The sequence below is a fragment of the Terrapene carolina genome, unplaced genomic scaffold (genome assembly GCF_002925995.2).
Source record: "Terrapene carolina triunguis isolate 2854851 unplaced genomic scaffold, T_m_triunguis-2.0 Scaffold629, whole genome shotgun sequence".
Classification (NCBI taxonomy): Eukaryota; Metazoa; Chordata; order Testudines; family Emydidae; genus Terrapene; species Terrapene triunguis.
In genome coordinates, this window is record NW_020664980.1 from 32918 (window position 1) to 46746 (window position 13829).

At 46.9% G+C, this 13829-nt stretch overlaps 1 protein-coding gene across 1 annotated transcript in view; it reads left to right on the forward strand.

The window, feature by feature from the left end:
- Positions 1 to 13829, forward strand: part of ERGIC1 (endoplasmic reticulum-golgi intermediate compartment 1) — a 94435-nt gene that overhangs the window by 32106 nt on the left and 48500 nt on the right. The window contains exons 2-3 of the mRNA XM_024199339.3: positions 122 to 183; positions 11081 to 11153. Of these exons, the coding sequence (XP_024055107.1) occupies positions 122 to 183; positions 11081 to 11153 (135 nt within the window). The remainder of the gene's footprint in view (positions 1 to 121; positions 184 to 11080; positions 11154 to 13829) is intronic.

Consider the following 13829-nt stretch of genomic DNA (forward strand, 5'->3'; position numbering starts at 1 on the left):
AAATGAAAAATGTTGTTGGAAACCTGAATGGAAAAATCCTGAGCATCATTGAACCCTGCAGGGACATGAAGTATATTGAAATATTCCACCTGTTTTATGGCTGTTGCTTTTCCTCTTTCAGGTTTGATATCTACAGGAAGGTGCCAAAAGACCTCACACAGCCAACCTACACAGGAGCTATTAGTAAGTACCAGCTCTCATTGCCTCCTGGGCATACCCCAGTCTAAAACTAGTATTTCTTCTGGCCTCCCTCTAAAAGGTCTGATTTTTAAAGGGATATTAAACACATGAGAAAAGACATCTTCTGTAGCTGAGGCAGCTTGCTGTGTGCAGTCTGTGCTCTTGTACGGAGGAGCTGAACAGCCCCTGAAGGCAATTGGTTTTAGAACCACACAGACAGAAAATGGCAAAAAGGGAGCTGTTAAAAGCAGGCTCTGAACTACCAGCCATTTAACTCTGACACGGGCTGAAGTAGATGGGGAGCTGCTAGCTCCCTCCCTTGATGGGTGTTTGCCTGCTCCAAACAGACTTTTCAATTCTTGCCCTGCCTCCTGCCCCGCCTCTTCCCTCAACGCCTCACCCCCTGCTCACTTCTCTTCTCCCCTCCCTCTGTCACTTGCTCTCCACCACCACCACCCCCCTCCACCTGCTCACTCCCCACGCTCCCAGGACTCACCAGCTGCCTGCAGAGCCAGGCTGGGAGGAGCTGACGTGGAGCCTGCCCACCTGCCCAATTGGGGCACAGCGGGGGGTTGGTCCCCAGAGCAAGGGGCTGGGGCAGGGAGGGATCAGTCCCGGTAGCAAGGGGCGAGGGCTGGGGCAATCGGGGCACAGCGGGGCAGAGGGGGGGGGGGGGTGGAGAGATCCCTCCCCTCTCCCCCCGCCAGCCACTGCTCTCTGTCAGGTGTCAGCAGAGAGCAGCTCCTCCATGTGGCTCCAGCTGCTGCTCTTCCTACCTCCGAGTGATGGAGGCCGGTTACTGCAGCCAACAGTCAGCCGTGCTGACTGGATGCCTCTAGGAACACCTGGCAACCCTAGCTTTGGACTCAGCTTTCTTAAATAATTTTGTATAATCTGGAGACTTTGCTGCTTCTGGATCATTAATTGATCCCTTTTCTGGATCATTTAATGAATATGTTAAACAGCACAGGTTCCAATATAGACACCTCTCTCCATTGTGAAAACGGATCATTTATTTCTACCCTTTCTTTCCTATGTTTTAACCAGTTACTGATCCAGGAGAGGATCTTCCCTGTTATCCTATGACTACTTAATTTCCTTAAGAGCCTTTGATGAGGGACCTTGTCATAGGCTTTCTGAAAATCCAGATACACTATATCAACTGGATCAGCCCTATACACATGATTGTTGACTCTCTCAAAGAGCTCTAATAGATTGGTGAGGCATGACTTCCCTTTACAAAAGCCATATTGACTCTTCCCCAACAAATACTTATGTATCTGAAAATTCTGTTCTTTACTATAGTTTCTACCAATTTGCCCCCTACAATGTGGGACAATACTGCAGATTTGTCACCCAAAAAGAACAGCGCTCATATGGGAATCTTCCTGCACATCCTTTGCAGTGAAGATCAATACAAAGAACTCATTTAGCTTCTCTGCAATGGCCTTGTCTTCCTTGAGTGCTCTTTTAACACCTTGGTTGTCTAGTGGCCCCACTGCCGGTTTGTCAGACTTCCTGTTTCTGATATACTTTCAAAAAACAAAACAAAACAAAAGAAAACCTAAACCAAAACCTTACTACTAGATTTTGCATCTTAAACAAGTTGCTTCTCAAATTCCTTCTTGGCCTGTCTTATTGTACTTTTACATTTTATCTGCCAGAGTTTGTGCATGTAGGATTTGACTTCCAAATTTTAAAGGATGCTTTTTTGCCTCTAATGGCCTTCATTACTCTGCTGTTTAGCCAGAGTGGGATTCTTTTGGTCCTTTTATTGTCTTTTCTGATTTGAGGTATGCATTTAGTCTGAGTCTTTGTCATGGTCTTTTTAAATAGTCCCCATGCTGTTTGCAGGCATTTTACCTTTGTGGCAGCTCCATTTAATTTCCATCTAACAAGTGGCCTTATTTTTATGTCGTTCCTGCTTTTAGCGTTGGGTCTCTTTGGTATTCTGTCCCCTACAAGGATGTTAAAGTTAATTAGATGATGGTCACTATTACCGAGCTGTTCAGCTATAGTCACCTCTTGGACCAAATCCTGTGCTCCACTTAGGACTAAATCAAGAATTGCCTCTCCCCTTGTGGGTTCCAGGACTAGCTGCTCCATGAAGCAGTCATTATGGTATCTAAAAATTTTCTCTCTCCATTATGCCCTGATGTGACATTTACCCAATCAATAAGAGGCCAGCCGAAATCACCCATTATTATTGTGCTTTATGCTCTTGTAGCCTCTTTAACCTTCTTTAGCATTTCACAATCGCTGTTAGCAGTCAGGAGAGAGCTGGGGTGGTGGGGTGGCAATAAAGATGGGATTCCTCTGGGATCAGAGATGGAGCTGGCGAGGAGAAGAGAGCCCAATATGACTTATTTCTGCAATTTTTTTGTTTTTATTTTTCACTTTGCCTATAACTAGGGTCCTACCAAATTCCTGGCCATGAAAAATGTGTCATGGACCGTGAAGTCTGGTCTCCCCCTGTGAAATCTGGCAGCAGCAGAGAAGTAAGGGTGACAATACCGCAATCCCCCTAAAATAACTTTGCCACCCCCCTGCAACTCCCTTTTGGGTCAGAACTCCCAATTTGACAAATCCTGGTCTCCCCCTGTGAAATCTGGTCTTTTGTGTGCTTTTACACTATACTATACAGATTTCACAGGGGGAGACCAGCATTTCTCAAATTGGGAGTTCTGACCCAAAAGGGAGTTGCAGGGGGGTAGCAAAGTTATTTTAGGGGGATTGCGGTATTGCCACCGTTACATTTCTGCTGCTGCCTTCAGATCTGGGTGGCTAGAGAGAGTGGTGGCTGCTGACCAAGGGCCCAGCTCTGAAGGTAGCAGCGCAGAAGTAAGGGTGGCGATATCATACCATGCCATCCTTACTTCTGCGCTGCGGCTGATGGCGGCTCTGCCTTCAGCGCTGGGCTCCCAGCCAGCAGCTGTGGCTCTCCAGCCACCCAGCTCTGATGGTAGCACCGCCTCCAGTAGCAGCACAGAAGTAAGGGTAGCAGTACTACAATCTCCCCTACAATAACCTTGGCCATCCACCACTTTTGGGTCAGGACCCCTACAATTACAACACCGTGAAATTTCAGATTTAAATACCTGAAATCATGAAATATACAATTTTAAAAATCTACGACCATGAATTTGGTAGGACCCTTCCCCCCACCCCATGTATCTGTGCATAGTTTTTGGCTGATGTAAATTTCTTGCCTTGGGCCTTTCTTCTTCCTTCCTCCTTTTCAGATTGACTGAGTAATGTAATTTCACACCATCATTACCACTGAGTGCTCTGCGTGGAGTGGTAAATACAGATCTAGCTGATCCTGCCAAATTTGTAATTAGATGCCTAATGCGGCTTTCCTGTTCCGTTTCACACTGACTCCCTTTGATCACGTAGTTGTGGCCCATTCACTCACCCTCGGAGATTGGGTCAGTGGCCCTGTATTCATTGCTGACGCAAGTGATGTCATATCCCTTGGTGGAGTCAGTAACAGTGAATCAGAAGGATGTGAAGCGAAGGGCTGTGTGAGCCGGGGAGACTCCTGACCAAAGATGGGATGAGATGTTTTACCAAACATTTGGTGTCACTGAACCATTTTTCTTCAGAGGCTCTATGCCTCTCTGGCTCTCCCAAACACTGAATTCCTCCAGCATTGACCCTGCCCTCCTGTAGTCATGGTGCAGCTGCTAAGATTATTCCCAATGTGCCAGCACAGTAGTTTGCATAGACACCCCCCTGTCCCCAACAAGCACAGCCATAAGGTCTACATGAACCTGTTGATAAGTTTGGAGGCCCCTAAGATCTGTTGTTAGGAGGGGACTCTGAGAGTGTGTCGAGGCCCCAAAACTTCCCCTCCATTTGAGAAGTGACAGTCCCACACCTCATCTTGATTCCGTTTGGGAGCTTGTCCCGTAGTGCAGTTGTCTCTGTATCACCTGAAAAGGAGCTTTTAAAAAACTTTTTTAGAGCTGGGATAGTGTGCCCCTCTCTGATCTGTGACATTTGATTAGTGCAGTAAGTTTGGCATGGAAAACTTTGGAGGCCAGGAATCTTACTAAAATGATTAACTGACTAATTTCCCCCTGTATCTGGCTTATCAAGCCTCCCTTTCCTTTGACAGGTTCCTCTCTAACCACTTCACATCTCCTGCCTGCCACTCTCCCGGTGTGGAGGGGATTGGAAAGCTTACACCAGTCAGGTGGTCAACATGCAAAACCAGCTGGCATCTCTCTGTGTGGTGATCTCTGTATACAGCCTTCTCAATGGGCTGCCTGTCTGACTCAGCCTGTGACTCTTGATTGTAAAACCAGTATCTCTAAGCTTTGCAGGCTTTTTATGGAAGTCAGGAGTGAGACAAGCCAACTGCCCTACTTAGGGTATAATGTGCCAGTTTGCAGCCTGTCAGGACAGCAGGATTTTGTGATAAATATTTTATGGGATGTGGGTTGTAATAATCTTATTTAGGGGATTGTGTGTGTGGTGGGGGATTAATTCCCCATAAAGAATTTTTACCAGGGCACCAGAATAAATGAAATGACTATGGTACTAGAATAGATGAAATGACTATGGTTGCCTCTCTGGACATCCAACTTGCTTGAAGTTCTAAAACAGTTTGTAGCAGCTGATTGCTTATAGTCCTGCACTTCCCATGTAATTGCTGCATAGGCACTGGTCCAGTGTTGCCTCTGGAAGGGAACTCGCATGGTGCTGAAGCTTTCTGGAATAGAAACGTGTTTGTCAGCCAGACTCCCACAGTCACTTTTGGGTTGTAAAATGCTGCTTCTCACTATGGCAGCTTACTGGAAGGTTTGGTGTCTCAGTGCTGCCTGCACTAGGGAATGTTGAGCTGATCAGGTGCTGGGAGACAGAAGCATCCAACATGGGAAGCGCTGAAGTCCATTCCTGTCTGATGGGAGTGTGGGTAGCCTATCTTGATACGATGGGCAGGGGCACATTAAAACACCGGGGATGTTCAGGAGCCAGCTGATGCGTTTCTTTGGTGTCTGTCTACCTTTTGATTATTCTCTGTGGACCAGGCATTTCTGGCAGTGGTGTAGAGGGAGGGTTTGACAACCTCCTCAGATATCTCCTTCCTCAAGCAGTCCATGAACAGTAAACGGCTGCTGCTGTACTCCCCGGCAGCCTGCCCGTGCTTGCACTGAAGTACTTTACAACACTCCCACTGACTTCAGTGGGCGTGTGACTGTACCTGTAGTGAGGAAGTACTCTGATGAAAACCACCACAGTGCTGCTGTTGGTGAAGCCTGCCTGAGTCCCACTGAGGAGAAGCCAGCACCCAGAATCCATGAGTTTACAATGACAGTAGATGCAGATCCCCTGAAGAGTACAAGTGTCATATGCTTAGCCATCACTACTTCAACAGACTCACAAGTGGAAAGCTTCTGCTGAGAGGCTGCTCTGCCTGCTCTGAATTGGGGTGACCTTGAAGTTGGAGGTGAAGTGCAATGAGGACCTGCTGATTGCAATTAAGAGGGAGGAAGAAACATTTAAAGCACCACCTCAGATACTGGGGCAGAGGTGGACAGGTTTGTTTGGGGTCTCTAGTGCCAAAGCCACTGGTTGCTCTAGCAGTGTTAGCCAAAGAGCTCTCATTCATGCAAATATTCCCTTCCAGAAACAGATAAGACAGTTGTTTCTCCTTCTCATCCATTTCCTCCTTTAAATAGAACCAGCTGATCTGTGACATATGTTAGAAATCTCTGAGTAGAAGTAGGATGTAGCATTGAACAGCAGTCACCTGATTCATGCACAGTGTTAATGCTTACTACTCTATCCCTGCTGTCTCACAAATAAGAAATAGGTCCTTGACAATGACTGGGAATCACACCCGTACTCCTGCAGGGCAGTGCCAGTCACTAACCCCTAGAAACTCAATATTGGGGAGAGGTATAATCTGACACGCACAGCTTTGCAATCACAGGGGATTTAATGGGTACGGCACACAACAGAGGTGTCTGAGATTCACAATGCAATCATTCCTATCACAGGTAAAAACAAACATTAATATAAATCTAAACGTCATTAGAACTGGAGGAACTAGAGCAGTCCACTAAGATATGGTGAGATGAGGGCTGGAAAAACCTAAACACCCACTGCCTCCTTTATCAGTGCATAGAGTTTCTGGAGATGATTAGTACATAGTAGTTTCAGGCCCTCATATTGTATCTCCATTAAAATCTCCTTCATTGAATAGTCTTTTAACTTTCCATCCTCCAAACCAGTGAACAGTACATATGCCACTCCATTAAGTCCCTGTGTCAACATTAAGTGTCTCCCTCCCTCTGTTGCAGTGTCTGTAGTGCTAGTGAACAGCAGACCTAAGTATCACTGTGACAAACTGGCCATGTTTGGGTATGTGGGCTGCAGCAGCACATGCCCAGGCAGTCTGACAGCTGGTATCTGGATGGGCATGAGCTGCCTGACGACATAATGGGATCTGCAGTTCAGACAGCAACTCTACCAATCCTATGATTTAGCAGTCGGTGTGAATGCATAGCTTACATGTACGTGTTGTACACACTGGGTGATGTTCTACAGCAATACTGTGTGGAGGCTGGAGTTTTAATACACATCAGGAAATATCAGTTATGACTTGCATGGCAACTGTGACTTGACCCCTCCTTGCGCTTCCTAGCAGTTTGTGTAATTGGACATACAGTAACTCCTCACTTAACGTCCTCCCGCTTAACGTTGTTTCGAAGTTACGTCGCTGCTCCATTAGGGAACATACTCGTTGAAAGTTGCGCAATGCTCCCTTATAACGTTGTTTGGCTGACTTTACAAGGGAGCATTGCACAAGTTCCTCTTCTCCGCCTCCTCCCCTTCCCTTCCTCCCTCCCAGGGCTTCCCCCACCACCAAACAGCTGTTTGGCGGCGCTTGGGACTTTCTGGGAGGAAGGGAGGGAGGGAGCGAGTGGGGAAGCTGCCCCCCTTCCCCTCCGGCAGGCAGGGCCACCTGGAACACAGGGGCTTTAGGGGCTGAAGGGCCCTGGGCTAAGGGGGCCCTGGGGCCCTGGCCTGCAGCTCTAAAGCCCGTTTCAGAATGCGGCCCTGCGAGCACGGGCCGGAGGACTCAGGAGGAGCAGGGGCAGCCGCACAGCCAGCGACCGAAGAGAAGCGGCGCTTTGAAGGGGAATTAACTAATTAAGCATTAATCTGCTTTTGGTTTGGATGGCCCCCTTTTTTTTTTTTAAGGGGATGGAAAAAAGGGGCTGGGGTGCATAGATGGAGGTGCTTGTTGCATGTGATACATATAGAAGAGTTAGCTTGAAGAAGGCAGTGCTGAAAAGTTGCTTAGCAAGCATCCTGTCCTCCAGGTTAGAGCTGCTCAGGAATTTTTTGACACAGTTTTTTAGCTGAAAAATGACAATTTGTCTAAACCCAAACTTCTCATGAGGAAAGGGTTGGTTTCAACTAATTTCTTGACTGAAAGCTTTTGGAAAAAAGTTTAGAAATAATCAAAATGTCTGTTTTTGACATTTTCTAAATGAAAGATTAGTTTTCTGTTTTGAAACCATTTTTGTTTTAAAACTTAAGCAAAGTAGAGTAAAAGAATAACCAAAACCTAAACATTTTGACTCGAACCAATTTTGTTTTGCATTTTTGGTTTGTGAACATTTGAGACTTTGACTTTTCATCTCAATTGAATATGGAAAAAAAATTCTCAAACTTTTACAAAGGGGAAAACAGTTTCTCAATCAGCTCTACTTAAGTTTTCTGGTGAGCCAATAGTAGTATGTTCCAATGCTAGTAATGCTTTTAAACTTGAATATATTTGGAGTTTTGTAGGCAGAGTTCTATCATGACGACAGGTCAGAGCTGGTTCTTGATAGCTCTGGGGGAACACTGCGGTACGCATGCTCCCGCAATTGAATTAACTGCTGTAATAAAGCAGCTATCTTCTTAATCTGCCTCTAGACTTTTAACTACTATTCCAAGCATAACAAATGTGTGACCTAGGAATCGCGCATTCATGTAGAGGCAGATAAAGGATTCCTTTGTTAAATAACTGACTGAAGTAAATTGTGCAAGCCTTCATTATGGGAGTATTGTGTGTGCTTGGTATTCTGCAAGTATGGAGGAACTTATGTTCTATGCTTGAAAGGCTTCCATTATAAATTAGACAGACAATACAGTTCAGGTACACAGGGTGTTCAGAGGAAGGTCCCATTTCCAAACAGCATGCATGTGTATATGTAATTCTATAGTAGCCCAAATGTTCAGAAGTGACTTAGTGATTTTTGGGGTGCGCAACTTCAGCTGCGTGATTTTTCAGAAAGTGCTGAGCACTTGTCCTCTAGAAATCAGGCCCCTGCAAGGTAGCTCAGGCTGGGCACCCAAACTCACTAATTATGTTTAAAAACTCAGGCCAGTACAATTTACCTCTACTTTATTTGTTAAGTAGTGCTGCAAATCTTCAGTGGAGGAGCAGGTTTGAAGGGAAGATTTGTGAGAGGGCAGATGTTTGGTGTATCTGGAAGGGGGAAGGTAAAATGTTCCAAAGATAATGGCATGGAAGAAGGTGTGAAGATGGAAGTGAAAGAAACTTACAAAAGGAGTGTTGCAGAGAGCAGCTTAGGGTTTGAGTAAGAGGAAATGAGAGCAGAGAAAGAGCCTGGCATGGTGTTGTGGAGGACCTGTATAGGAAGACAAGAGTCTTGAATGGGATGTGGAAGAGAAAGGGAAGCCTGTGAAGGGAGTTGAGGAAGAGAGTCATGTAAGTAGCGGGTGGCAGGTGATCTTACCAGTCTCTCATTGTGATTTCAGTGCAAAGGGTTTATTTGTTTAAAATTCTGACTGATGTGCTGTATGCAGTATGTGCAAGAGAGACTTCCTGTGTGTACTGCCAAGGGCTTGTGGCCCTATCACTGACCTGACCTCTCTGCTCTTTGGTTGCTTATGGATAAGAAGCATCCTGACCAACCAGTTTGTGCTGGTTCAGTTAGGTATGAAGAAAGGTCTCCCAGTACTTCTCCTAGGAATTTCCCTCTGTGCTCTAGGTAAAAGCTTCCCCTCCTAACACCCATTGTTGTGCACCAGGCCAGAGGCTTCCTGGGGTAGCAGTGGAATGTTGAATTCTTCTCCCTGCCAAAGGCGCACAGATGGAAGGAACTGTGTGTGTGTGCATCTGTGAAGGTTTCCCTTAAAGTCTCTCCTCCCTTCCCCATCTTCCTACTATTCTCAGGCTTAGTTTTCTTTTCCTCTTTCTTTTTCCTGTTTAAAGAATGACCCATTTAATGACCCTTTTAATGTTAATCCTTCCTCCTGCTAGAGAGTGAGTGAGCTCTGAGATGACACGGCTGAGGAAGGGGGAAGCAAGGCAGGAATTTGCCTTTCCACAGAGTTGTAGGGCTGATGGATTGGAAGGATGAGGCACAAAGCTTTGAGACATCTGGACTCCGTCTTGGTGTTTTGCCTCAACTATCTCCTTCTTCCTCTCCTTGCCTCCAAACTTCGCCTCAGTCTTGAACAGCAATGGTGGCTACAGCACCTTCCCTCCTCAGATAACCATTCTGGGAGTCTCCTGAGGGAATGGAAATGAAATTGAGGCTGTATCACCCAAGTGGAATAAAGTTGAGGGAGAACGGTCACCCTACATGGTTCTCAGTCCTCTGTACTCAGTGGTTGTGTTTTTGGGGTGAGGTGGTCATTACCATGGAATGCTCAGTCATTGAGGCGCTGGTAGGACCGATGGGTGGGATCATACTCCATGGAGTGCTACTCCCTGGGACTGAGGGAGTGTGAGCTGGGGTCATAATGCTCTCATTGTTCCTCTGTGATTACATGCCATTTCCTGAACTACTCCTTTGTGGTGATTCACTCTGGAGCCGGAATGTGGAGAATGTTTGTTTAATACAAATGTAAATCCCAGTCAGGTCCAGACCGTGGTTGCCACATCACTGTGGTGTCCCCCTTTCCGCTCCCCTACTACTCCCCAAGCACTTACAGTCTCTCTTACTCTCCTGAGTCTCTTTTCCTCCCATCTCCCCCCCCCCCCCCAGTGTGGGTTAGTGGCTCTGTAACTGTCACATGAGGCTGACTGCTTGCACAGTGTGCTGAGCAATGTCCCGGTAAGGAATAGTTAATAATACACAAGCCACAGAGGGACGGTTGCTTCTTTTGGCTCCCCATGAGATATTTTCTGGACTGAATACACGCTAGGTTAGTTGGATTAGAGATAAAATATACACCACTGGCCTGTTGAGAGACCTGTTGTCAGAGTCACTGTAGGCCTCTCATTCTCTGGATTACTGGGAATCTTCGGTCATTGTAGAGCTGATGCACTGGGTGGTGTAGGGGTTCAGCTCATCTCATCTGTTATCTCCATCTCCCACAGTCTCAGACCATTGACTCGTCTGATCTGTGAACCTGCCTTTGGCAGTGACTTGATAGAGTGTAGTGCTATAATAGTGTGTGGAGAGTTTGATTCCTTCCAAACCCCACGCAGGAGATCCTCTTGCCCTACTGTCATTGCCAAGTGCTTTGAAGAAGGCATGTAATGGAGCAATCTGTCCAGAGGGTGGGTTGGCTGCCAGCAGTGGGGGCTGTAGGATGGAGAAAATGGGAGTCAAAGGTGGAGTGGGGGGTGGATATTCCACCTACGGCTGGAAGTTGCCCTCAGAATATAGGCACTGATCAGGAATCTCCATTCTGATTCAGAGCTGAGATTCCAGACCATGTTTCCTACTGATGCCATCATATTCTGCCGACATAGCCTGAATTGCTGCCCCTGAACAGGGTGGTAGCTCCCAGCTATGCCTAGGGGGCAGAGTAATGCGGGATGGGGGAACCAGTGGCAAACCAGTATGTGTATGAAAACAAATCAAAACCTTGTGAAAGTTTTTTAAACTAACCTTCCCCCCACACCTGTCTCTTCCAGTTTCTGTCTGCTGCTGTCTCTTCATACTGTTTCTTTTCCTGTCTGAGCTCACCGGATTCATAGCCACTGAAATGTAAGTAAAAGCTATTGAAAGTTTGTTTTATAGGGTTTTTTTTTCCCCCCCAAGTGATTCTTCTTTGGGTAGTGTCCCGATGGGTGCTCTGCACCAGGCTGTGCATGTACTCAGGCACTCTTGATAGCAGATTTTCATTAGCAGTGTCCATCGGTCCATGCCTGCACCCTAGATGTCCTTGTGCTCCGGTTTGAGGGCATATAGGGAGGGGCGCACCCACTGCCACTCTAGCACCTTATCAACCACCTGTAGCTTGAGGTGGAGTGTCGCTGGGTTCATTGGCTAGCCATGCGGCTTCCTGCGCTTCTTGCTTATTTTTCCTTGTTCTCTAGTCTTTTCCTTTACTTAAATTATTGTAATTACTTTTTCTGTTATTTAGCACAGTTTGTACTTTTTTGTGGGGATTCCCCCTTCCCTTCTTTCTTTGCCCAATCTGGGCCTTTGTCTTGGGTTTTTTTCTCAGGCCTCAATCTGCTGCCTTAAGTATGGGTTATGACTAAGATCCTGGGCTTCAAACCCTGCAGACCTGCCATGGACATTCAAGCTGCCTCCACTACCTGGGAGAGACTTACGTCCCCTCCAAATGTAAGAACTGCTCAACATTTAAGAGCAGATCTAAGAAATTGAAGGAGTACAAAACTCCTCTTGATGGAGCGCCCTCTGAGACCTGCGGAGTTTGAGTCACTCCCCTGTACATTGGATCCACTGACTGCCTCTGCTCTGGCAGTAAGCAAAGACCCTGGGGGTCCTACGGTACCATCCACACCCTCAAAATAAAAGGATCCTATTCTCCGGAACGAGATAAGAGAAGGGGAAAGTCACCCTTGATCTGGGCCTCTGGGGACTTTGTGTCCCAATGTGGGTACCACTGAGGCTCCCATTCCTTCCAGGACTGACCCCATGGCACCAGCTAAGAAGCTATGTACTGACAAGCCACCTAAAGCAGCACTGACATTGGCACCAGGCTCAGTGCCTCTTAAACATAGGGACTCCTGAGCCTAGCTGAAATCGTCATCATGCCCCAATTGTACTTCGGTACCTTTTCCAGTATTATACAAGGTACTGACTCCTGAAGTTCCTATCCAGAGTCCTCACTACTGTCCAGCCACCTATTCTGTGAGGACCTTTGAACCCTGGAAGAGCCTGAATCACTGCTGCTGACTGGTACTGAGAGAGACTTTCTATCAGAGAGCCTACTTATCCTCAGTCTCTACAGCCTTCAATGGCAACATGTCCTCTGGTACCGACACAGCCTCCACGCAAGCTCTTTGAGGGTCCTAAGAGAGCTTTCCAGCCAGTACTGACACATCCTCAGGTACCTCTTCACCATGCAACCACTCGTGAAACCTCAATACCAGTGAAAGTTCAGGTCCCTCCCCAGGGTCCGGCACTAACTCGACCACTTGTATCTGCACCACTTGCCCTTCAGATGGATGTGGGAATGACACCTCATCTGACTCGGAGGCGTCTATACAAAGTTCTTCTACTTTTCGGTTTCCCTTCCTTGAGGTTCACCATGAGGAGGAAATTCCCAGCAGGAGATACATCCAGAGACCCTGGCAAGGACAACTCTGGGTTTCTTCCTTTATGCTCCACCACAGTGGGCCCTGTGTGGTAACCAGTTCTACAGGGTCCCATCTCGTAAAAGGGCACATCAGGAGCAACAACAGATGCCCTTGAGCCTTGCCCCACAGGCACATCTCACAGAGAAGCAAGAACCAGCTCCTCTGGAGAGGAGGAAGGAAAACAACCTCCTCACCAGATGAGGCTGTCATGCCTCCTTCACCATCTTATCTTGATGATTTCAAGGCCTTTCAAGAACCTATGAACCGTGTGGCAGATGCTTTACCAATTCTGTTGGAGGAGATATGGGAGCCCCAACATTCCTTCTTTGACAGCCTTCCTTTGTCTCCTCGGGGCAAGTCTACCTTGCCCATCAATAATGCACTGCTGGCCCCAGCCCAGCAAACTCCTGCCTACGTGCAAATGAGCCAACAAACTATTATATTCCACCCAGAGGCTTGGAGTACTTTTTCTCCCACCCTATACCCAACTCTCTAGTTGTTGAGGCCATTGACAAACAAAACAGGCGGCATCGGTTCCATTGAACACCATCGCACAAAGAGCCAAAATGTCTACACCTTCTGAGCCACAAGAGCTATTCCTTGGACTCTTTGTGGTTAATAGCAGTCAGTTACCAAGCCCTGATGGCAAAGTGTGATTTCACACACTATTTTAAGTTCTTACTTTTTATTGAACATCTGCTTCGGGACCAGAGAGAACAATTTCAGGCCCTCATTGCAGAAGGCTAGACAGTTGCCAAGGCATCTTTCCAGGCCTCGCTCAGTGCTGCCAACACAGCTGCATGTTCCATGGCTGTGATAGTAGTCCTGTTCCAAGCTTCCTGGCTGCAGTCCGCTCGCCTGTCCTAGGAGATAAAAATACAGTTTTGGACATTCCTTTCAAGGGCCCAAATTGTTTAGTGACACCACAGATGAGTCCCTTCATTCTCTCAAAGATTACCAGGTGACACTATTTAAAAAAATAAAATAAAAATTGAGCTATACCTATCTCATAGAACTGGAAGGGACCCCAAAGGGTCATTGAGTCCAGCCCCCTGCCTTCACTAGCAGGACCAAGACTTTTGCCCTAGATCCCTAAGTAGCCCCCTCAAGG